This window comes from Pantherophis guttatus, chromosome 1, assembly GCF_059756535.1.
Source record: "Pantherophis guttatus breed Tessera chromosome 1, ASM5975653v1, whole genome shotgun sequence".
In the NCBI taxonomy this organism is placed as follows: domain Eukaryota; kingdom Metazoa; phylum Chordata; class Lepidosauria; order Squamata; family Colubridae; genus Pantherophis; species Pantherophis guttatus.
Window position 1 is genome coordinate 16,645,731 of NC_142063.1, and position 26,010 is coordinate 16,671,740.

A 26,010-nucleotide genomic window follows, 5' to 3' on the forward strand; every position below is an offset into this window, starting at 1 on the left:
CTCCTGGAGAGGTAGATAGGAAAAGCCAGGGACAAATCAATGGAAAGAATGATGATTTGGGTTTAATAATAAAAAGCACTATTATACAAGTCAACCCAACACAGTAGCCAGATTAAAAATCCAATACCTTAGAGGTCAGAGATATGTGTATGGTAACAGCCATCTTGAGTTATTAAAGGTGGAGATAAAGGTGGAATAAAAAGCCGGTTTGGTCTAGTGATTAAGCACCAGGCTAGAAACTGGAAAGCTGTGAGTTCTAATTCTGCCCTAGGCATGAAAAGCTGGATGGGTGACTTTGGGCCAATCACCAGGAGACTGTGAGTTCTAGTCCTGCCCTAGGCATGAAAAGCCAGAGGGGTGACTTTGGGCCAATCACCAGGAGGCTGTGAGTTCTAGGCCAATCATCAGGAGACTGTGAGCTCTAGTCCCGCCCTAGGCATGAAAAGCCGGATGGGTGACTTTGGGCCAATCACCAGGAGACTGTAAGTTCTAGGCCAATCATCAGGAAACTGTGAGCTCTAGTCCCGCCCTAGCCATGAAAAGCCAGATGGGTGACTTTGGGCCAATCACCAGGAGACTGTGAGTTCTAGGCCAATCATCAGGAGACTGTGAGCTCTAGTCCCGCCCTAGGCATGAAAAGCCAGATGGGTGACTTTGGGCCAGTCACCAGGAGACTGTTAGTTCTAGGCCAATCATCAGGAGACTGTGAGCTCTAGTCCCGCCCTAGGCATGAAAAGCCGGATGGGTGACTTTGGGCCAATCATCAGGAGACTGTGAGCTCTAGTCCCGCCCTAGGCATGAAAAGCCGGATGGGTGACTTTGGGCCAATCATCAGGAGACTGTGAGCTCTAGGCCCGCCCTAGGCATGAAAGTCAGTTGGATGACTTTGGGCCAATCACCAGGAGATTGTGACTTCTGAACCCGCCTTAGGCATGAAAGCCAGCTGGGGGACCTTGGGCCAGTCACTCTCTCTCAGCCCTAGGAATGAGGCAATAACAAACCACTTCCCAAAACCTTGCCAAGAAAACTTGGGGAGTCCCCAAGGAGTCAACACTGACTCAAAGACACCCCCCAGAAAACCACTTTAAAAAGGAAATTTAACCTATTGTATAAAAACCACCACAGTATACAGGGAGTGATAGCTATAGAACTATAGGCACGGTAGTTCTCAACTTACAACCACAATTTCTGTTGCTAAGCAAGATGGTTGTTAAGAGACTTGTTTTTAAGACCTTTTTTTGCCATGGTTGCTGAGCAAATTACTGCAGTCGCTAAATAAATCATGCAGTTGTTAAGTGAATCAGGCTTCCCACATTGACTGGGCTTGTCGGAAGCCAGCTGGGAAGGTCACAATGGTAGTGCTGCAATGCTACAACAGCCTAAATACATACAGGCAGTCCTCGATTTAAAACAATTCATTTAGTAGCTGTTCAAAGATACAACGGCACTGAAAAAAGTGACTTATAATCATTTTTCACACTTATGACCATTACAGCCTCCCCATGGCCACGTGATTTACATCTGGATCAGGGGTAGGTTGCCCCCGGTTCGGGCCGGTTTGCAAGAACCGGTAGTAAAACCGGTGGGAGGCTCCGCCCACCGACCCCGATGTCATCAGGAAGCGAACACACGCATGCAGTCCCATTGCAAACCGATAGTAAAGGTAAGTAGAATCCACCCCTGATCTGGATGCTTCACAACTGACTCCTATTTATGACGGTGGCCGTGACCCAGGGTCATGTGATCATCTTTTGCAGCCTTCTGACAAGCAAAAATAATGGGGAAGCCAGATTCACTTAATATCCATGTTACTAATTTAACAACTTCAGTGATTCACTTAACAAATGGGGCAACAAAAGTTGTCAAATGAGGGAAAACTCACTTAAGAACATAACATTTGGGCTCAATTGTGGTCGTAAATTGAGGATTACTTGTACTGATTGCCAAGTGCCCAAATTCTGATCACATTTCTGTGGGGATACTGCGATGATGTGCAAGGACAAGTTGTCACTTTTTTCAGTGTCACTGTAACTTCCAACGGTCACTAAACAAATAGTTGTAAGTCAAGGCTACCTTTATACATATATTTTTCCTACCTGATCAGCTGTTGGCAGAGGGCAGGTTCTGGGCTGGTCAAAGAGCCTTTTGGCTGCCCAGATGGGTATGATGAGGTAAGGAAGGTTGAGTAGAAAGGCTGGTTTGATCTCAGAGCTGTACTTCCCTATAAGTAGTAAACATCAGGATTTATTGATTTTTGAAATATTTTTAGAGAAAAGTTTAGAGCTTTAAAATGGTGGTTTAAAAAGGTTTTTTCCCTTGAAGCAGAGGTGAAATCCAGCAGGTTCTGACAGGTTCTGGAGAACCGGTAGCAAAAATTTTGAGTAGTTTAGAGAACCGGTAAATATCACCTCTGGCTGGTCCCACCCCCATCTATTCTCTGCCTCCCGAGTCCCAGCTAATTGGGAGGAAATAGGGATTTTGCAGTAACTTTCCCCTGGAGTGGGGTGGGAATGGAGATTTTGCAGTATCCTTCCCCTGCCACGCCCACCAAGCCATGACCACCAAGCCACACCCACCAAGCCACGCCCACAGAACTGGTAGTAAAAAAATTGGATTTCACCACTGCCTTGAAGGTTAAAGAACTTGAAAGAGTATAGTAAATTTTGTTAATATAAATGATAAGTACAAACAGAAATATATATTATTGTCCATAGAAAGAAAAAAAGTAGAGATGTTAAATTGATTGCTTTTTTTAAAGAAAAGCACATATCTAATTTTGTTTTCTTTTGGAAACCACTTCTGGATTTTCAGGTTGTGATGGAAAAATGAAACTTTGACTTTGATTTTGCTGATTAAATAGGTTCATTGTTGTAGAACTGACTAGTACATATTATTGTGTAAAAGTAAAAAGTTGAGACTGTAAAGTTATTATCTTCTATTGTGATAAAAAGAATCAAAAGTCAATGTCCTTTTTTTCTTTTTTCCTCTCTACTCCTTTTCTCCTCTCCTAATTTCCCATTATTTTCATTTTCATTTCATTTTCATTTCCTGACTCAATAGTAGTAACTGCAACACCAGTTACAGTAGTAACTGTAACTCCTAGTGGACAATCACTTAAATATGAGCCAGTAATGTGCTGCAGGTGCCAAAAAAGCCCATACAATCCTCGGCTGCATTAACAGAGGGACAGAATCAGGATCATGTGAAGTGTTACTGTAGTACTGCTTTATAAAGCCTTGATAAGACCATACATGGCATATTGCATCCAGTTTTGGTAGCCACGATGTAAAAAAAGATGTTGAGACTCTAGAAAGTGTGCAGAGAAGAGCAACAAAGATGATTAGGGGACTGGAGGATAAAACATATGAAGAACGGTTGCAGGAACTGGGTATGTCTAGTTTAATGAAAAGAAGGACCTGGGGGGACATGATAGCAGTCTTCCAATATCTCAGGGGCTGCCACAAAGAAGAGGGAGTCAAGCTATTATCCAAAGCACCTGAAGGCAGGACAAGGGGCCTGCATAAGTGTCCCAACATGCCTACCGTCCCTGTCCTACTGTCCCCAATTATTTGTATCCATTTCCTGTATTCATAATCATGTTTATACTTATATCTGTTATGTTATACATGCTTGACAAATTAAATAAATAAATATATTCAACATACACACACAAAAAGAAGACGCAATGGAGGGAAACTAATCAAGGAGAGAAGCAATCTAGAACTAAGGAGAAATTTCCTGATAGTTAGAACAATTAATCAGTAGAAACAACTTCCCTCCAGAAGTTGTGAATGCTCCAACATTGGAAGTTTTTAAGAAGAGATTGGACAACCATTTGTCTGAAATGGTATACAGTTTCCTGCCTGAGCAGGGGTTTGGACTAGAACTAGAAGACCTCCAAGGTCCCTTCCAACTCTGTTATTCTATTATTTGTATTTTGCATTCTGATAAATTAATAAAATTTTTGAAAATGGATTCTGCTATTTTTGAAAACAAAAATTCCAATAATAGCCTATTCCTATCACTCTATTCTTTTAGCACCTTCCCAAAACCTTATATTCTAAGGAGCAGACTTCTTCCTTATTTTAAATCATAACTGAATTGGGGAAGGGATTTTGCCAAGTCCAGGAAAAAAAAAAAAACAGAACTCACCAATCACATTTCCCAGCAGAAAAACCACAAGTGCCATGGTGAAGGATCCTGTCCAATAGAGGCCGACGTTCCGGTAACTCTTTCTAGAAAGCAGAATGTTCTGGTAACTTACTAACTTAACAAGTGCAGTGGTTCATTTTAACGACAGTGGCAAGAAGGGTCATAAAATGGGGCAGACCTCACTTAAGGACCCAGATTGTTGAGGGCAATACACTGACTCTGTAAACCACTCAGAGCCATGATGGTGAACCTATGGCATGCGTGCCACCTGTGGCACGCGGAGCCATATCTGTGGGCACGCAAGCGTTGCCTTAGCTCAGCTCCAGCGCGCATGTGCACACTGGCCAGCTAATTTTCAGGCCTTCCGGGCCCACCGGAAGTCAGGAAACAGGCTGTTTCCGGCCTCTGGAGGGTCTCCAGGGAGGTGGGGAAGGCCGTTTTTTGCCCTCCCCAGGCTCCTAGAAAGCCTCTGGAGCCTGGGGAGGGTGAAAAATGGGCCTACCAGGCCCACCGTGTTATTGTGTGCCAAAAGCGGGGGAGCGCGGCGGGGGTCATGCGGGGATGCGTGGGGGCATGGAATTATGGGTGTGGGCAGCGCGCACGTGACCCCCCCCCACATTCCCCCCGCTTTTGGCACGCGATGGCAAAAAGGTTAGCCATCACTGGCTTAGAAAGTAAAGCACTGTGAAGCGGTTTATAAGTCTAAATGCTATAATGCTATTGCTATTAACAACTGTCTCACTTAGCAGCAGAAATTTTGGGCTCAATTGTGGTCGTAAGCCAAGGACTATCTATACCTCCCCACCCTTTTGTACTTCAGTGGGCATAGGAGGTGTCTGCCTGAGACCCCTCACAACATGTCTTAAAATATGTTTCATCCCCCTTTGCCCAGGTTTTAGTTCTTGCATGTTTTCCTCAAGGTCACCTCCCTTTCTCTCCATAGTTATCATACCCTATAAAAACACAGTAGAGTCCCAAGAGTTTTTGTGGTTACTTTTGACCTGGTCTATCTCAAAAGGCTGAGACTCGGCCTCACCTTTGAACAATGGCTGCAATCATGAAGAGATACATGGCAAAGTTCACTGCAGCATGCCAGTAGGAGATCATAATGCCATGTGCTGTGCCCAGATAAGGCTCACCCTGCAACCCAGAGGAGAAAACAAGGAACATCATCAGAAAAAACAATCATCTTGAGCTTGCTCCTCTCCCAGATGCCTTCAGAACAAGTCAACCAGCATCAAAACAAAACTGAGCTAAATTTTGGAAGAAAGCTCCTGATAGGACAAGCTTCCTTGAGAGTCTCCACTGAACTGAGCTTAACTTTTGACGACTTTATGGATGCATCCATATCATCTGACACTGGTTTTTTTCTGGGATTTAAAAAAAAAATCCCAGTCTGGGATTTCCAGGTGATTCCCCATCCAAAGACTAACTGGCTTTAGCCCTGCTTAGCTTTTTGAGATCAGCTAGTTCAGGGGTCTCCAACCTTGTCAACTTTAGGACTTGTGGACTTCAACTCTTTGCTGGCTGAGGAATTCTGGGAGTTGAAGTCCACAAGTCTTAAAGTTGACAAGGTTGGAGACCCTTGAGCTAGTTGGTGCCAGGTAGAAGGGCAAAGCTGTTGTGGTCCGCCAGCATCCTGTGGAGCTGGCAGCGGAATCTGACAGCAATGAGGCTGAGGAAGAACATGGACCAGTCCTGGAGGCTGGGGAAGGCCCGGATGAGGGCTCTGCGTCGGAGGCAAAGATAGGCCAGGGCCATCGGGGAATGATGTGCGGACTCTGGAGTCTCTAGAGGCTGACAGCAGAGAGACAGAGGAACAGGAGGAGCCTGTTCCTAGTGCACGTATGAGAAGAGCTGCCAGAAGGCAGGAGCAGATAAAGCAGAGAGGACCACTCAGGAGTAGAGCCAAGAGATGATTGGCCCCTCCCATAAGGCTTAAAAGACCAGCAACAGCTCTTGGCCTCTTTGCCAGAAAACAAAGTTGAGAGAATTGCTTCTTGTTTCACTGTATTCATTTCTTGTCGGCGCTTTGTGCTTCTGCCAAGAAAAGCTTTGGCAGTTTGCCTAATTATCCCAAGGTCGATGATAAACTGAGGAATGGTGTTTTAAAGAATTTGCTTTAATTTAGTTTGGACTACGCTGAGAATGAGTTAATTCTCAGCTGTTTGTTTTCGAACTGTTTGTATTTAATACTAACTACTTGGGCCAGGGTCACAACAAACAAGTAACTACTTTAACAAGTAGTTAAAACTAACTACTTGGGCCAGGCTCACACCGGGCCTGGTGGCTCAGCAGACTGATAGCATTGTGATTAACGCCAGCTGTCTGCAATTACTGTAAGTTCAAATCTCAACAGGCTCAAGGTTGACTCAGCCTTCCATCCTTTCTAAGGTAGGTAAATTGAGGACCCAGTTTGTGGGGGCAATAAGCTGACATTGTATAAATATACAAAAGTATGAAGGCTATTGCTTAACGCATTGTAAGCCGCCCTGAGTCTCCAGAGAAGGGCGGCATATAAATCAAATTAAAAATAAAAAAAATAAAAAATAAAAGCAGCTGAACTGCACCACTTTGAATGGCATCCAGAACTAGCCAGTTAGCAGTCAAGGAGCACAAGGGGTCAGCTTAGGATAAGGATATAGATTGCTCTCAATGAGGCTGGGTTTCTTGTCCATTGGCAACAGTGCAGAACCGATCTCAAAAAGTTAACGAGTCAGGAACTAAAGGGGAAAGAGATCCTTAGGAAATTCTAGAACGGTGCCGAAGATTGGAGGATTTAATAAAATATCTGAAAGAAGGCATGGTGGCTGAAATTTAGTCGATTTTTTTGATCATGTTGCCGATCTGGGGAAGATCAAGGAAACTAATTTTCCTACCTCCCCTCCCTATCGATCCTGAGACTGCATCTCCCAAAGGACCAATTATCCCCTAAAAGTGATCGAAAAAACTCAAATAGGCAATGCACAATCAAAGCTTGCCTCTTTTTTTTTTATACAGACATCGTTGCTTCTCGAGGCAGGCCGCAAACACAGCATTTAATGGTGGGTTTCCCCTACTTCCAAGAGCACAGGCTGGGTCCCTGCAGACCAACCTCTCTGATGTAGAAATCCGCAAAGCTGCTGGTGTAGCCGTCTTTCTCCAAAGCGATCACAGCATCCGTTCCAGCAATGAAGCAAAGGACCATGAACACTGGCGGGAACAGAAAAAGTTCCCAGTTAAGTGGGTATGCTCGCATGTGTGTTTTCACAGGCTTTGAACTCATGAGGCAAGACTAATATTTCTTAAACAAATTCATTAATTGGATATTTTATAGTCATCCGCTCCTCTAACTCTATAAGCTTACGGCAGTGAACCTCAACCTTTTGGGCACCAGGGAATCAGTTCCGTGGTTTTTCCGTGGACTGGAGGGGGCGTGGTTTCATGTGCTGCCTTGCATCCCATGGATGGGGCTTCGCTTGTTTGCGCGGCCTGGTTTCTGGCATACCACAGCCCGGTGGCAGTCCACAGACCGGGGATTGGTGACCCGGGCCTTAAGGGAACTAGCAATTCTTTTAATCCACTGAAAATGATCTATAAAAATAGAGTTGTTCATTTAGTCTCCAGATCAGTGTTTCTCAACCTTGGCCATTTTAAGAGGCGTGGACTTCTAGTCCCAGAATTCCCCAGCCAGCTATGCTATGTTGGCTGGGGAATTCTGGGAGTTGAAGTCCACATCTCTTAAAATGGCCACAGTTGAGAAACATTGCTTTAATAGGTGCTGTCCTTATAATTAAAGCAAAAGGATGCAATCAAGAACCAGCCCAAGGAATTCTGGCTGGAGAATTCTGGGAGATGAAGTCCACCCATCTTAAAGTTGTCAAGGTTCAGCAACATTGCTCCAGGCCAGAGCCTCAGATCATATAAGCAGTTTGCCTCAAAATTTCCCACCGGTTCCTAAGCGCCATCTACTGAGAGCAGAGTGAGGTTAGTGGCCAAGATACTATGCCAGAAACCAGGATGTGGTGAGTTCTAGTCCTCCCTTAGAGAGGGGAGCCAGCTGGGTGACTTCGTATGGAATGATCTTTTCCCCCATCATCGAGTTTCTAATAAAAATAATTAGCTCTCTTTTCTTGTTCAACTCTGACCAATATTTCCACAGTGGGTGAATACAGGTAGTCCTTGAGTTATGACTATAACTGAGCTCAACATTTCTGTTTGCTAAGCAAGAAAGTTGTTAAGTGAATTTTTGCCCCATTTTATGACTTTTCTTGCCACAGTTGTTAAGTGAATCACTGCAGTTAATAAGTTAATAATACAGTCGTTAACTGAAATCTGCCTTCCCCAATAACTTTGCTTGTCATAAGATCACAAAAGGGGATCACATGACCCCAGGACACTGCAACGGTTATAAATACAACCAGTGGTGAAATCCAAATTTTTTTACTACCGGTTCTGTGGGCGTGGTTTGGTGGGTGTGGTGGGCATGGCTTGGTGGGTGTGGCAGGGGAAGGATACTGCAAAATCCCCATTCCCTCCCCACTCCTGGGGGAAGGATATTGCAAAATCTCCATTCCCACCCCACTCTGGGGCCAGCCAGAGGTGGCATTTGCCGGTTCTCCGAACTACTCAAAATTTCCACTACTGGTTCTCCAGAACCTGTCAGAACCTTTTGGATTTCACCCCTGAATACAACCCATGTTGCAACGGTCATAAGTGTAAAAAAACAAGCATAAATCACTTTTTCAGTGCCGTTGTAATGGTCACTAAATGAATGGTTTTAAGTCAAGGACTGCCTGTATAGGAATGCAGAAAAAAGCTGTCTCCACAGTTCAGAAATCTCCCTTTTGTTTATCCATCCTGCAATCATCTCCAGATATTTGGCAGATGCATATTTGCTTACCGTAATCGCAATCTGTTCAGCTACCTTCAGGGGCCTTATTTATGCAAAAATCACTGAGCGAAAACTTCCAAATCGATGTGATTTAATGTAAAAAATATTTCACAACCACGCTTTCCTATTGAGTGATCTAATTCAGTGTTTCTCAATCTTGACAGCTTGACGATGTGTGAACTTCAACTCCCAGCATTCCCCAGCTAGCACGGCTTGACTTTGGGGAATTCTGGGAGCTGAAGTCCATACATGGCCAAGCTGCCAAGGTTGAACCAAGGCTGATCCAGTCGAGGTAATCAGGAAGTCAGCAATTAATTTCTATTTGTCCCTCGTGGTCAAAGGATCAACCAAGATGGGTTGGAGACGCGAAGAAAAGTGCCATGCATGACGAACCAGACAGGTAAAATGGAAAATGAACATACCATATAAAAGAGGATCCTCGTAGGAGCGGCTTGGGAGATAAATCAGAACAAACAAAGGCGACAGAATAATAATGCCAAGGACTGCAATCACCAGAGGGCTGTAGGGAGGAAGGAACAAGCACAGAGTTCAAATGCTAAAGTCGTTAATTAAAAAGTCACCACTGGGAACACTATTTGGGGCTCTCCAGATTCTCTACAACATTCAGGCATTCAGGAATTTTAAAGTAAATTTAAAGGGCATGGAATTCCCTAGGAATTGGTGCGGTGGCCTAGAGGTGGAGCTCTCGCCTCACAATAAGGTGGCTGTGAGTTCGATCCTAGGTACGGGCAGATATTTCTCTCTCTGGGCAGGATGAGAATATATCTGCTGAATATAACTCCGCATTGGCGACAGGAAGGGCATCTGGCCAGTAAACTCTCAGTTCCATTCAGTTGCCCAGACTCCACCCCGCAAGGGATTATGGGGGTCATTAAAAGATGATGGTGGAATTGCCTGGGATAGAATACAAGCAGAGATGCTGACAGGGAAGAGGGATCAACAAAATCACGATGGCAATCACCAGGATTTCCATTCCCAGCATGGACCCCCTGTTCCCAGGACTTGGCTTACATTTAGAGGTGTCCATGAGGTGAGGAGGAGGTCAACTAAATCAAGATGGAAACCACCCCATGTGCTCAAAGTCATCCAGCTGGCTTTCTTGCCTAAAGCAGGACTAGAACTCACTGATCTCTAGCCTGGTGCCTTAAACCACCAGACCAAAATAGCTCTCTTAATATTATTGCTTCTGTGTAATTTTTACTGGGGTGGTTTCAGTGGTGGGATTCACAACCAGTTCATTTCATGCACCCTCCGGAGGCCAGAAATGGGCCTGTTTCCAGACTTCCGGTAGGCCCATCTTTTGCCCTCCCCAGGCTCCAGAGGCTTTCCTGGAGCTTCCAGGAGGGCGAAAATGGCCTCCCCCGCCAGGGGTGGGTTCTACTTACCTTTACTACCGGTTTGCATTGCGCCCGCGTGCCCGCGCTTGCTTCACTCACTCGCACATGTGCAGAAGCTTCTGCGCATGTGCAGATCACCTTTGATGACGTCCGGGTCAGTGGGCGGAGCCTCCCGCTGGTTTTACTACGGGGGCAACCCACCACTGCCCCCCCCGGGCACCAGAGGCCCTCCGGAGGTCGGAAATAGGCCTGTTTCCACACTTCCGGTAGGCCTGTTTTTCACCCTCCTAGAGCCTCTGTGCGCCGCCCTGCACTTACCTGGCATCCAAACGGGCTGCATGGAGACTCCTGGGAGGGGAGGGGAGGGGAGGGATGGGCAGGGTCAGCTAGTCCTTGGAACAACCGGTTCACCAAACCAGATTAAAATTAACATCCGGTTTGCCCAAACCAGTCCGAACCGGCTGAACCCTACTCCTGGGTGGTTTAGACTCTCCCTCCAACTGAGGAGGAATGGAAGCTTATAAATAAATGTTTTATTATTACATTTATTAAATTTCTAGGTTATGAACCAAAGCAGCTCTGGGTGGCTTACAGTATAAGTATAATTTTGCTCGTTTGTATTAAGGCATGGAGTAATTCCATTGCCCATAATATAGGTCCTACCACAAGAGAGTGCAGAACGAAGCGCTGATTTTAGCCATATGACAGAACCTTCAAAAAAAAAAAATTCCTTCATCGATGATCAGCTGAACTGCTTTGCAAATGTGGGGGGGGGGGCGGGTTTGCTAAATGCCCACCTATTTATTCTTAATTGACTGGTATAAAGGTTCCACATTTGCCCATTTACAGTACTCCAAAACTGCAGTTTCCAACTAATTCTGATTTGTTTTTTTTTTTAAAGAGTCTAAAAGCAAAGGAAGGTATTTTCTGCTAGGACTTCTTTCTAATTGAAAATGCGAGAGAGTTCGACCTGCCCCCCCCTTTATGCATATATTATAGCACATCTCCCAATACTTCCCCCCTTCCCTATCTTGACTGCCCCAAACCAGAAAGAAATCCCACCCCCCATGCAAACTGCTCAGCTGGTTTATGCCATCAGCAGCCAATGCACCGAGCTCTGAGTGGCGCTGCAGAAAACAGCTGGCGCCTGGTGTCGAACTGCAATGCAGATCCAAGCCTGGGATTCATGCAGTGAGCCCGGCAGCTGAGTGAGGTCAGAAAAGGCCACTTAGCATCTGCAGAGCTGCATGGGGTCTCCAGATCAATAGTTACAGCTGAAGATGCAAAAGAGGACATGAGAGGGGGAACATAAGGCTGCCTCCCATCCCCGTGGTAGTATTTATTTTTTAGACGGACTCAAAGCTCAGCTGCCTTTAAGCAGGCAAATGCTGAGCCAGCCAGCTCAGCATTTAGCTAAGCATAAGCCAGCATTCTCTTTGCCTGTTGAGTTTTTCTGTTCTCTACAAGCATTAGGAGAAAAAAAAGGCATTTTTCACTGCTTTTGAAAAAGGAGCCTCGCAAGTATGTTAAATGTGGCTCAAAGCTTTGCTGGCTGCATTGTTCCCCTTTCTCTTTCTGCAAGGGTCAAATCATTCTTTGAATACAAGCAGTCCCTATGACCATAATTGAGACCAACATTTCCATTGCTAAGCAAGGCAGTAGTTAAATGTCTACTTTCATGAAAAGAAGAACTAGGGGTGACATCATAGCAGTGTTCCAGTATGTCAGGGGCTGCCACAAAGAAGAGGGAGTCAAGCTATTCCCCAAAGCATTTGAGAGTAGGACAAGAAGCAATGGGTGGAAACTAATCAAGGAGAGAAGCAACCTAGAACTAAAGAGAAAATTTCCTGACAGTTAGAACAATTAATCAGTGGAACAACTTGCCTGCAGAAGTTGTGAATGCTCCAACACTGGAAGTTATTAAGAAGATGTTGGATAGCCATTTGTCTGAAGTGGTGTAAGGTCTCCTGCCTAAGCAGGGGGTTGGACTAGAAGACCTCCAAGGTCCCTTCCAACTCTGTTATTCTATTCTATTCTATTCTATTCTATTCTATTTTATTCTATTCTATTCTATTCTATTCTATTCTATTCTATTCTATTCTATTCCATTCCATTCCATTCCATTCTTTCTCTATTCTGTTCTATTCTATTCTATTCCATTCTTTCTCTATTCTATTCTATTCAATTCCATTCTTTCTCTGTTCTATTCCATTCCATTCCATTCTTTCTCTATTTTATTCTATTCTATTCTATTCTATTCTATTCTATTCTATTCTATTCTATTCTATTCTATTCTATTCCATTCCATTCCATTCCATTCCATTCCATTCTTTCTCTATTCTATTCTATTCCATTCCATTCCATTCTTTCTCTATTCTATTCTATTCCATTCCATTCTCTACTCTATCCCATCCCACCCCTATCCCTATCCTATCTGAGTAGTGCCCAATTTTATGATCATTTTGTCACAGTCGTTAAGGAAATCACTGCAGAATCACAAACATGCAGTCGTTAAGCAAATCCAGCTTCCCCCACTGACTTTGGGGGCCGTTGCAACTTTGAACGCTCACAAAATGAACTACTATAAGTCGAGGACTACCTGTAATGGAGTCATACACTGGACTAGATGTTCTCTAAGGGGCCCTTGAAGCCCTTATACTCTACATTTCTGTATCAGAGAAGAGAAGCAGTTTGGTGTAGAGGTTAAGGCATCAGGCTAGAAATCAGGCGACCTTGAGTTCTAGTCCCTCTTTATATCACCAAACCAGTTGGTTGATTTTTCAGCCAGTCCCTCTCTCTCAGCCCTGGGAAGGAGGCAATGGCAAACCATTCCAAGGACCATCTCAGGTAGTCCGCCAGAAGTCAACACTGAGTCAAAGACATTTAAAAATGTTAGGGAAAGACTGTTTTGACCAAATGTTGAAGGCTGAACATTTGAGGAATTTCTCCCTGCAAGGGTCATTTCCACAGACCCTCTCTTGATAACCAGGTTTTAAAAAGTGACAGGTCCCTCCCCCTTCCTGTGTTAGATCCTTGTAGCTTTGGGACACATTTCAAAAACCCTCTGCAAGAAATCGGTCTCCCATTCAACTGCTGAGTCTAATACACAAGAGTGAGCTGCCTTTTAAAAGTCTTTTATGTTCTAAAAATAAGATGACACACTATATTGCTTTATGCGCTCTGCATGTATTGCTCTACGGCTGAAGATATAATGAAAAGCTTAATAAATGCATTAATTTTATAACAGATATTATTTATCCTATGGATGTTTCATCTGTTAATTAACTTTGGGTTATGTTTAGTTCATTTTAATTACTGTAACACACTTTTTTTCCCTTCATTGCATAATTGCTATTTAATGGAGGCATCGTAGGAGGAGAGCTATGCTATTTATGATAGCCAAAATTAAGCAAGAAATCTGATAGCACCTTTACGGATTAATTATTTTTCTTAAAGCCATCAACTTTCACAAGCTGCAGCTCCCAAAAGCTTGTCTTTTAATAAAATATATTGATTGGAAAAGCTGCTACTTGATTCCTCCTGAACAAAGGTAGTCCTTGCTTAACAATTGTCTCATTTAGCAACCATTCTCAGTTACAACAATGATGCTAAAGTGACGTTATGACTAATCATATTTACAACCTTCACAGGTCTGTAAAGCAAAGCTCAAACAAGATCATAACTTGTTAACCTCCTAACCTTTGAATTTTTAACCCTATTTATTTTTTACTTGTAAGTTTTAACTTGTTTTTAACTCTGTTAAAAATCTGTTTAAGCTATGTTTTTATTCTCGTACTAATCTGGTTTTATTGTGCTGTTGTAAACCGCCAAGAGTCACTTAGGTGAGATGGGCAGTGTAGAAATTTAATAAATAAATAAACCGGTGTGGTTTCACTTAGCGACCACTTCACTTAACAAAAAAGTTACCAGTTTCAATTGTGGTCGCTAAATGAGGACTAACTATAGATTTTGGTTGTCCAACTTTTGGTTTGCCTGGGCCACATTGTGTGAAGATGAATCGTCTTGGGTCGCGATTTACGACCACAGCATTTGAGCCCAACATTTACGTTGCTAAGTGAGACATTTGTTCAGTGAGTTTTGTCCCATTTTGCGACCTTTTTTTGCCACAGTTAAGTGAATCACTGCAGCTGTTAAGTTAGTCACGTGGTTGTAAAGTGAATCTGGCTTCTCCATCGAATTTGCTTGCAAAAAGGTCGCAGAAGGTCATCACATGACCCAGGGCCCGTCATAAATATGAACCAGCTGTCAAGCATCCAAATTTTGATCATGTGATCATGGGGATGCTGCAAAGTTTGTAGCTGTGAAAAATGGTCATAAGTCACTTTTTTCAGTGCCGTTGTAACTTTGAACGGTCACTAAATGAACTGTTGTAAGTCGAGGACTACCTGTAATATAAACAGACATTAGGCCTATACCTCTATGTAGGTCATCAGCACCTCCATTCTGAGCTCAGAGAAAACAGTCTCTATAAACTTGCGGGACGCTGTGTCAGCTTGCAAATTGTGTCAGAATTGGATCCAAAGGGCGGTTGAGTCATCAGCTCCAATCAATCTGTGCAATATCCAGCCAAGTTAAGCCCGTCATTCAAAAATTGGCAGTTTGTGGTCACCCAGGCTGCTCGTGTCAGCCCCCAAATATTTAGCTGCCAGAAAACAAACTTTAAGATGGCGTTTCCTCCCCAGTTTGTGTACAGAAGCTGGGATGGGCTGGCAGCTGATCCCTTCCTTGAAGTGGGGGGAGGGATAGTGTTCCTCCCTGAGACAAAAATAAAGACAATAGAAATGCTGATGGATTGCATGATCTTATGGACTAGAAACTTGGAATGTTGGATTTTTGGGCTACCGTGGTCTGCCAAGACTCAACTCTCCCAGAATGTTTCCTTCTATGGAAAATTCAAGGGGAAGTGTGGAATTAAACTTGTTGATGGTGGCTTTTTAAGCATGCTGGCTGGGGAATTCTGGGAGTTGAAGTCCACACATCTTCTTCAAGTGGCAAAGGTTCAATGCATTAATGCATTAATTCAATGCATTAATGCAAGCTCAGGCACCCATCCAGAGTAAGATTTAATGCAAGGGTAGCATTTTAATATGGGCATTTCAAAAGTGCTTTCCCCCCCCTCTTTTGTTTTGTTTTAAAGAAGGGGGAGGATATCATATGTTTTAAGGATTGCAGTGAGTGACTTCATCACCTGCAAAATTTTGGGTCCTAATTTTGCTCCTTAAAGGCTCCAACATTAAACTAACATAAACATAGCAATATTTTGGCCACACCTACTATGGGGCAGCCGAGGGGGGGCAAGAAAGGGTTGCATTTGAGTTGTATGATGTCATAAACTGGTTTTGAAATGAAAGCATGAGCTGTGGTGGCGAAGTGGTTAAAATGCAGTACTGCAGGCTATCTGCCGGCTGCCTGCAGTTTGATTCTCACCGGCTCAAGGTTGATTCAGCCTTCTATCCTTCCAAGGTTAGTAAAATGAGGACCCAGATTGTTGGAGGCAATATGCTGACTCTGTAAACCGCTTAGAGAGGGCTGTAAAGCACTGTGAAGCGGTAAAGGTAAAGGTTCCCCTCGCACATATGCGCTAGTTGTTCCCAACTCTAGGAGGTGGTGCTCATCTCCATTTCAAAGCCGAAGAGCCAGCGCTGTCCGAAGACATCTCCGTGGTCATGTGGCCGGTGTGACGGCAAAAGCGTACAGAACGCTGTTACCTTCCCACCAAAGGTGGTCCCTATTTATCTACTTGCATTTTTTACGTGCTTTTGAACTGCTAGGTTGGCAGAAGCTGGGACAAGTAACGAGAGCTCACCCCGTTACGCGGCACTAGGGATTCGAACCGCTGAACTGCCAACCTTTTGATCGACAAACTCAGCGTCTTAGCCACTGAGCCACCGCGTCCCTCTGTGAAGCGATATATAAGTCTAAATGCTATTGCTATTTTGGGAAGAGAGAGAAATGCTGCAGAAATAGAATAGAATGGAATGGAATGGAATGAGAATGAGAATAGAAGGGACCTTTGAGGTCATGTAGTCCAACCCCCTGCTCAGGCAGGAAACCCTATACCAGTGATGGCGAACCTTTTTTTCCTCGGGTGCCAAAAGCACACATGCGTGCGTGACGGTGTGCGCATGCCTGCTAACGCCCATAATGCAATGCCCCCCGCAGGCCCTGTCCCCCGCGCATGTGAGCGCGACCCTCGTTTTGGTGCTAGCAGGCCTAGGTGTGATGGCGTGCCATAGGTTCGCCATCACGGCCCTATATCATTTCAGACAAATGGTTGTCCAATCTCTTCTTAAAAACTTCCAACATTCACAACTTCTGGAGGCAAGTCGTTCCACTGATTAATTGTTCTGTCAGGAAATTTCTCCTTAGAAATGCCTTCAGTGTCAAGATCTAATTAATACGTATAAAATTGGAGCTATCGCTGCCCTGCGTTCCTTTGGAATTGCTTTACACCAGCAACGGGCAAATTGCCACCGCATAGATTAGCTGGCAGACCCCGGAATGTATTTTTAGGCACAATCATTAATGATTTCCCTATTTCCTGCCAAAGGAGACAGGCCAGGAGCCCTGGCAAGCCTGCTTGGCGAGAAGCAGGGAAACTAAAGATCAGATGGATCATCGTTGTCTACAGTGGCGTTTCGTTAATAACTACATATTGCTCAACCTTCAAGTCAAACCCTGCCACTGAATCCTGGGATTTGATCCCTGGATTTGAATTGGACTCTTGCTCTATGGTCAAGGATGCTCTCTACAACAAGGTCCTCCCTATTCACCAGGGCAATGAGCAACCCATCACCAAATTGAAATCTTTTAGGCCAGCTTGGAAAACAGCTGTTCACTTAACATCTACCCAGTTTAACCCCTAGAATGCCTGGAAAGAGGAACGATCCAAGGTAAGGCTCTCCAATCTTGGCAACTTTAAAACTTGTGGACTTCAACTCCCAGAGTTCCTCAGCCAGCTTTGCTGGAAGTTGAAGTCCACAAGTTTTAAAAAGTTGCCAACGTTGGAGACCCCCGATCTAAGGTACCTTCTTGTGGCCTGACCATTAGCGATCCGTCTGCCAAACCACCTAGTTTTAACCTGCCTCCCTTTGTTTGGTTGAAATTGAACAGAATTGGGTGTGTGAAAGAAGTGCCTCTGCCCTGTATCAGTGGGGAATGGAAAGATCCCTCTTGTCGTGATTGTGGTGCTGATTTGCAAACTATTAAATATTTTGGGCAAGGTTGTCCATGATGGGTGTGCTCCGGTTCCCTAGAACCAGGGGTGAAATGCTCCTGGTTCAGACCGGATCGCCTGATCCGTTAGCGATGGAGGCAGGTGGTTTGGAGAACCAGTAGCAAAAATCCCTGCCCCCCCACCATGCCCAGCTGAGCTGCGCTATCATCAGAGGCTTTTTTTTTTATTTTTAAAAGCATTTTTTCTACAACTCTTCGGCTGAAGCGGTTGTAGAAAAAATGGTTTTAAAAGTTAAAAAAAAAAAAAGGTTGGCCACGCCCACTCAGTCACATTACCGCCTCACCAAACCGTGCCCACAGAACCGGTAGTAACAAATTTTTACATTTCACCACTGCCTAGAACCAACCTGTGGGCTGCGCCCCACTACTGGGCCGCAGCCTATTCACAACCAGGCCTCACTCACACAAGTGTTGAAGGGGCTCCTGTCCACAACCACACGAGTGTTGCGGGGGTCTCACCTGCACCTCCCACAAAACCATCCCCCTTTCCCTCCTCTCCCCCAGTCTGGGCACCCAACCTGGAAAGGTTGGACGCCTCTGCCCTAGAAGATCTTCATGAAGCAAGGCCAGAGGCCCTGATAGCTGAATTGGACATCTGGTTATGAGGCCACTGCGATACCCTCATAGAGGTTCTACTTACAATTACATGGGCTGGGTATAGAGGTAGTCCTCGACTTATGACCACAATTGAGCCCAAAATTTCTGTTGCTAAGTGAGACATTTGCTAAGTGAGTTTTGCCCCCTTTTAGGACCTTTCTTGCCACAGTTGTTAAGTGAATCACTGCACTTGCTAAATTAGTTACACGGTTGTTAAGTGAATGTAGCTTCCCCATTGACTTTCTTGTCAGAAGGATGCAAAAGGGGGTCACCTGACCCCCCCCCGACACTACAGCCATCATAAATATGAGTCGGTTGCCAAACATCTGAATTTTGATCACATGACCATGGAAATGCTGTAATGGTGTATGCAGTGGTGGGTTTCAAAATTTTTTACTTCCGGTTCTGTGGACATGGCTTGGTGGGCGTGGCAGGGGAAGGATACTGTAAAATCTCCATTTCCTACCCAATCCAAGCGAAGGTTACTGCAAAAGAGCCTTGATAGTACAGTGGTCTACGCACCCTGTTATTAACACAGCTGCCTGCAATTACTGCTGGTTCGAATCTCTCCAAGGCTCAAGGTTGACTCAGCCTTCCATCCTTTCTAAGGTAGGTGAAATGAGGACCCAGTTTGTGGGGGCAATAAGCTGACTTTGTATAAATATACAAAAGTATGAAGGCTATTGCTTAACGCATTGTAAGCCGCCCTGAGTCTCCGGAGAAGGGCGGCATATAAATCAAAAAAAAAAAATCCTCATTTCCTCCCAATCAACTGGGACTTGGGAGGCAGAGGATAGATGGGGGCAGGGCCAGTCAGAATTTTTATTACCGGTTCTCCGAACTACTCAAAATTTCCACTACCGGTTCTCCAGAACTGGTCAGAACCTGTTGAAACCCACCTCTGGTTGTATGTGGTCATAAAATGGGGTAACTTTGAACGGTCACTAAATAAACTCTTGTAAATTGAGGATTTACCAGTATTTCTATGCTGCCCAGAGTCCCTTGGGAGTGGGGCGGCATAGAAATGCGACAAAATAAAATAAAAATAAATAAATATTTACTTCTGTCATGTTCTCATCATAGGCTAAATAAATAATAATTCCTGGATTCGAATTGGACTCTTACTCTGAACTCCAGATAGGGATTGTAGCAGAAAATGTGGACCAATCTAACCCTAACCCTAACCAGGCCACCTCATTCTTCTCGCTGAATAGTTTCCTGCTTCTCATTTTAATAACTACCATTTGATTTTCAAGAAGTAAGAGGTCTCGCCTCTTCCCGACCCAACACTTTTTCCCTTTGTGCTGTGACATTTTCATGGGCAAATTGTGAGGCACAAGAAATGACAGGCAGATGCAGTTGGAGAACATTACCAGATTGGGCGAGACACAAACCTGGAGATTTTAATGGAGGCTCAGCTTGCCAAAATTTCAAAATTTAGGGGTTCCCCTTCCCAAGTGATCATTTTAAATAGGATCATCGCAATCACTTATACCTGCCAGAAGGAGAGGAGGCACTGGGGCAAATTGGCAGTTAAAATTGTAGCTATGTCAAGCAGGGCCCTATTATTATGACTGTTGTTGCTACTATCCTTAAGATGTTTATCTTTCCCTAAAAGCATTAAATTTTAAACTATCTCATTTAAACCCCCCTACATTCAACTCCCTGCCATTAAAACAGTCTACATTGCATTACATTTTAAAGCATCGAAATTCACTAAAATAAAACAACCGCTTTAAATCAGGGTAAAATTGGAATTAACAAAGCTATTGAAAAGCTACTAAAAATGATCAAAAGTCAGGAATTTTTTTCCTCAGGCTTATTTAAGGACCACCTGAAAACAGTCCAGCTCTACAGGGAGGGTGTGCCTTTACCGAAAACCTACCCAAACCCAAGAAGCTTCTTCAGAGCTGAAGAAGCTTCTTGGAGGAGAAACGAAAGGTCTTCAAAGAAAAACTAGAAAGTCCAGTTGCCACTTGGAAAAAAAAGTTGCCTCATGGGACAACCTGGCGCTAACGTGGCCATAAATGGGCACTACTGAAGGCACTGATGTTTTCAATTTGACACTGTGGATCAGAAAGGTTGGCAGTTCAGTGGTTCGAATCCCTAGTACAGGTCTCCAACCTGAGCAGGAGGTTGGACTAGATGACCTCGAAAGTCCTTTCCAACTCTGTTACTGTTAACCTTCTGTTAATCTTCTCTCTTGTTCTTTATCCTGTGTGTTCCCTTCCCGCAACTCGAACTGTGACAGGTCACCCCAGACTTTTTAAGCCCTTCTTCCTGGTCCCCATAAGTCGTTGGAAAAAGAAGTTTAAGAGCCTTGGTGGCGCAGCAAACTAAAGTGCTGTTAAATAGCACCAGCTGCCTGCTATTACTGCAAGTTCAAATCTCACCAGGCTCAAGGTTGACTCAGCCTTCCATCCATTCGAGGTAGGTAAAATGAGGACCCGGATTGTGGGGGCAATAAGCTGATTTTGTACAAAAAATAACACCGCTTGGGGGGGCTGAAAGCCCTACTAAGCAGGTATATACAAAAGTATGAAGGCTATTGCTTAACGCATTGTAAGCGGCCCTGAGTCTCTGGAGAAGGGCTGCATATAAATCGAATCAATCAATCAATCAATCAATCAATCAATCAATTTATTAAATAAATAAATAAATATCCTTCCATTCCCCATTATCCAGTCAGAGGTGGAGAAGCTTCTTGGATAAATAAATAAATAAGAGGATCAGGGGAGGAAAAAAACAACAACCCCGGGGCAAACCCGTGTCTTTTGTGCTTCGTTCACACGACACGTACCTGTGCAAGGCCGCGACGGTGTTCGAGAGGTAGAATAACGGGAAGGCGGAAAGGAAAAGGCCGACGGCGGCCAAAAGTGGATGCAGCCGCATGGCAAGAAGGCGCGGAGAGCGGACCTGGAAGAAGAGGGTCGTGGGAACGGGCGACCAGGGACGATCGCTCCAGCAGGAAAGGGTCGATCGGCCAAGCGGCGGGTACAACGGGCGTAACACAAACCTCCTCGCCGCTCATGCGATCCTCTCGCCCAAAAAGAAAAGAAACAAAAAATGAGGACTTTTTTTCCCCTCCTCTATCCAAAGGTCGTGACTGTTGGCAGCTTTCTTGCTCAAGCCATCCCGGGTAAAAGAGCGGCGCACCTCTTAAAAGGGCAAGACGCACCTTTGTTTGGTTCTCTTCCCCCCATCCCTTCCCCCGGCCAGCACCCCTTTGAGGATCGTGGATTTGGCCTCCCTGCAAACCGGACCGGAGAGAAAACAGCGCAGGGAACTCTTTTTTTAAAAAAACGTGAATTTTTCGCGCGTCCTCCAAATCCCGGGTTGACTCAGGTCCCCCGGGGGCGCAGGAGACGCTGAATAAACCAACCGCTGCAAATGGTAATCTTGCCAATAGGGTCAGTAACCGTCAGAAACGGGCTTTGCCAAGTGTGGTTCAGCCTCTAGCTGGCAAGCGGGCTTCCCCCACCACCACCCTAAGATTTGCGCAATTAGCTGCAAAGTCCAAAACAAACGTGCCTTTGCGTTGTAGGAAGTTAGCACCCACCCCTTTCCTAGAGGAATGAAATATTTTGGGAAATATTAAAAAGACAGAATATTATGTTTCCCTGGATGAGAAATGGAGAAGCATGTTTTGGAGATGAAGCAGCTCCCATCTTCCTGCCCCCACCCTTTGTCAATGGGCCAGAGGCAGAAACTCAATCTTTGTCAAGGGACCATCAACTGCAACACAATAGGACCCATCTAGCAACAGAAACTCACACAATAGGACCCATCTAACAACAGAAACTCACACAATAGGACCCATCTAACAACAGAAACTCACCACATGGCACCTGGGAAGATTACATCAGCCAGCAAGGCTAGCTAAAACCCCTCTGGGCCCCAGAAAGTTCAAAGCCAGAGAGGGCATAAAACCCAGGGACTCACTGCGGCTGGTCCCTTTTCTGCCCAGGAACTCAAGCCATGTGATCCTGTCCACCATTAAAGGATCTTTCCAAGCAGTCTCCATGTTTCCAGTGTCTTTTTCCCCACTTGGAGCTGAACCCAGAAGGAGATTTCTTCTAACAGCATCTATGGAGATTCTCAATCATTCAGGTCATGGTTGTCCCAAAGGTGCTTTTTTTCAAGAGGCAACTGGACTTTCTTGGTTTTCTTTGAAGATGTTTCGCTTCTCATCCAAGAAGCTTCTCCAGCTCTGACTGGATAATGGGGAATGGAAGGATATTTATTTATTTATTTGTTTGTTTGTTTGTTTGTTTGTTTGTTTGTTTGTTTGTTTGTTTGTTTTATATGCCGCCTTTTCTCCGGAGACTCAGGGAAGCTTACAATGCGTTAAGCAATAGCCTTCATACTTTTGTATATACCTGCTTAGTAGGGCTTTCGCCCCCCCCCCCAAAGCGGTATTCTTTTTTATACAAAGTCAGCTTATTGCCCCCACAATCCGGGTCCTCATTTTACCTACCTCGGAAGGATGGAAGGCTGAGTCAACCTTGAGCCTGGTGAGATTTGAACTCACAGTAATTGCAGGCAGCTGGCAGCTAAGTGCTACTTAACAGCACTTTAGTCCGCTGCACCACCAAGGCTCTTTTTCCTTGCAGACAACTGGTCCTTTGTTCTTTTTTTTTTTTTTTTTTGCATTCTTTTAAGAACTGGCTAAAAAAAATTGCAAAGGACCAGCTGTCTGCAAGGAGTATAAATCCTTCCATTCCCCATCATCCAGTCAGAGCTGAAGAAGCTTCTTGGGTGAGTCTTCAAAGAAAAACAAGAAAGTCCAGTTGCCTCTTCGGGGGGGGGAAAAAAATCACCTTTGGGAAATGTGCCTGTACCGTTTCATGTTGTCCAAACTGTCTGTCATTGAGACGTTTTGAATTCAGATGTTCAGCAAATCAAGGTTGCAAGTCCCCGCGGCTAGGACCCAAAAAGAGGCATAAAGCTTTAGTGTCAAGACACCCTAGAGCCCTGATGGCGAACCTATGGCACACGTGCCACAGGTGGCACGCTGAGCCATATCTTCGGACACGCGAGCCGTTGCCCTAGCTCAGTTCCAGCGTGCATGCGTGTGCCGGTCACCTGATTTTCCGGCTGTCCGGGCCCACCGGATGTCGGGAAATGGGCTGTTTCTGGCCTCTGGGTGGATGGGGAAGGCTGTTTTTGCCCTCCCCAGGCTCCTAGAAAGGCTCTGGAGCCTGGGGAGGGCAAAAAAACAGTCCTTCCGGCCCCACCATGCCATCTTGTGCCAATAGCGGGGAAAGCGCGGGGGGGTTGCACACACATGCACGGGGGGGGGCACATTGAATTATGGGCATGCACGCACACAACCCCCCTGCACTCCCCCTGCTTTTGGCACGCGATGGCAAACAAGTTAGCCATCACTGCCCTAGAGGTCATGCAGTCCAACCCCCCCTGATCACTGCTGGATTTGCTACAGCACCTCTGATCGAAGAGCATATTTAGGAACAGCCTGTCATCTTTTTCAGGGTCACCAGGTATATATTTTGCTCTGCTGTGCAGCTTACTGGGAGGGATCCTTGATAGGATTGCAGCTGTAAATCAGGCCAGTGTTAAAAATACTTGACTGAAAAGGGAGAGAGCTGCCTATCAAGGCAGAAATATCGCTGGCAGAGCTTTTCCTATTAATCCATCATTTCCAGTGCGAGCTTCCCCTGTTTCAGCTTTGTTGTGTTGGCAGATTGCTGTTAAAAGTCATTGCAATATATATATATATGCCAGGATGGGTTGCAAATCAGTTTTTTAAAAAGGAGAACCTGCATGGTTATAAGCTGGCTAGCTTTTAGTTTATCCTATGATGCTTTCCTGACTCTGAATTTAGAACAGTGATTCTTAAAACTGGGGGGAATTTTTCCTGAGGGAGAAATTTGGGCACATCCTGGGGGAGTAATGGAGCAATTTGTAATTGCTTATTTGTGAGTCGAGGATCCATTTTGGGATTGCTGTGGCTGAAACGTTTGTGTAAAACTAGTCTTTTTGTTTTTTTTAAATGGGCGTAATAGTATTATTCGAGGAAAAGGGATAATTGGCTGCGACAATTTAAGTGCCACTCTTTTAAAATACATTGTAGGGCCTTGCATCTGTTCTCTATTCCCAAATTGGTAATGTTGATTTTCCTCATCAACTGTTTTGTTAATTCTTTTTATGCTGTATGATAATGAGCAGAGTCCTTTTGAATTGGGCAGATTTACAAATCCAGTGCATGGAATTAAAATAATATAAACTGCTTTTGATTTGTGTTTCCAAGTAGTCCTCGACTTGCGACCGCAACTGGGACCAGAATTTCTCGCTAAGCAAGGTGCATCCGATTTTGTGACCCTTTTTTTTGCCACAGTTGTTAAGCGTAGTGCTGTTAAGTGAATCAGGCAGTCGTTAAAAGAAACCTGACTTCCCCCACTGACTTGTCTTGTCATAAACCAGCTGGGAAGGTTGCAAATGGTGATTGCGGGACCCTGGAACCATATAAATACATACTGATTGCCAAGTGCTTGGATTTTGATCACGTGACCACGGGAATGCTATGACGGTTGTAAATGCGAGAACCAGTTATTTTCAGTGCTGTTGTAATTTCAGTCGGTCACTAAATAAATGGTTGTAAATCGAGGATTACTTGTATTTATTTTATCTGGGCCGTTCTTGAGTTCAGAAAGCTATGTTTCGTTTTTCATTCATGGTGCTCTTTTTGTCTTTAAAGAACTTAATGCAGTGTTTTTTAAATCTGGTACGTTGAAGGCATGTGGACGTCAACTCCCAGAATTCCCCAGTCAGCATCATAACAACTCCAGGCGTTGGACTCCAGGTGCCCCAAACCCCCAACTATCTTGCTAGGATTGAGTTGCAGCTGGTTTGTCCCCAATCCAGGAAAGGGGGAGGCACCTGAGCAAGTTATATAGTCATAGCTTCATTTGTTTTATTGACTGATTTTACTGTATTTATAGCCTGCCCCAAACTTGATGGATTCTGAGCAGAGTAGTGCCAAATTCCCTCCCAAAATTCATTAAAAACAGATATACATAATAGAAATCTGTCAAAGGTTTTCGCTGATACAGGATGGTAAAGTAGTGGAGGTGTTGAATTATGAGTGGGGCGACCCAGATTTTAGGCCTTCCTCAGCCATAGCAGTTTATTGGCTGAATTTGGGCTAATCCCGCCCTCCCAGCATAAGAACCAATCGGGGTAGTTGGTGCTGTGCTAGGAGTGGGGATCTCCTAGGAAGCTCATTGGTTGTCTTTCAGCCAGTCCCACCTCTCTCAGCCCAGCCTACTCTGCAGGAATGTTGTTTTGGGGAAAAATAGTGAACTTCCCCAAAGTTAGAATATAACTCTAATAAATAAATATTCAGGTACATCAAAGGTGCCATTTACTTCACTGGAGGTTTAAATATATGATAGAACAATTGCTGCTTTGGTCAGTATTTTCAAAATACCTGAAGGGCCTTCCACAAATTGTGATCATCACACCAAGGCAATCTGTCACTTGGCCAATGATCCTGGTGAGCAACAGGGACCCAGAACAGGCCTTCTTTAAATCACCAAAATGTGATTAATTAAAATGATCCATGAAATCATCATTTTGCCATTGTTCAGTGGATTTTATTCCCCCTCCATTAAAAGACAGACTGCAGTCCAAGTGCAAACAATACTTAATGCAGGTAGTCCTCGATTTAGGACCACAATTGAGCCCAAAAAGAGCCCCACCAAGAGCCTTGGTGGCGCAGCAGACTAAAGCACTGTTAAGTAACACCAGTTG

At 44.6% G+C, this 26,010-nt stretch overlaps 1 protein-coding gene across 1 annotated transcript in view; it reads right to left on the bottom strand.

Annotated features, from left to right (window-relative positions):
- TM6SF2 (transmembrane 6 superfamily member 2) overlaps nt 1–21,394 on the bottom strand; it is a 29,716-nt gene extending 8,322 nt beyond the window's left edge. The window contains exons 1-6 of the mRNA XM_034442554.3: nt 21,038–21,394; nt 9,448–9,545; nt 7,247–7,344; nt 5,189–5,292; nt 4,153–4,235; nt 2,097–2,221 (exon numbers count right to left, since the gene is read on the bottom strand). Of these exons, the coding sequence (XP_034298445.1) occupies nt 2,097–2,221; nt 4,153–4,235; nt 5,189–5,292; nt 7,247–7,344; nt 9,448–9,545; nt 21,038–21,129 (600 nt within the window). The 5' untranslated portion in view covers nt 21,130–21,394. The remainder of the gene's footprint in view (nt 1–2,096; nt 2,222–4,152; nt 4,236–5,188; nt 5,293–7,246; nt 7,345–9,447; nt 9,546–21,037) is intronic.
- Between the last annotated feature and the right edge of the window lie 4,616 nt (nt 21,395–26,010).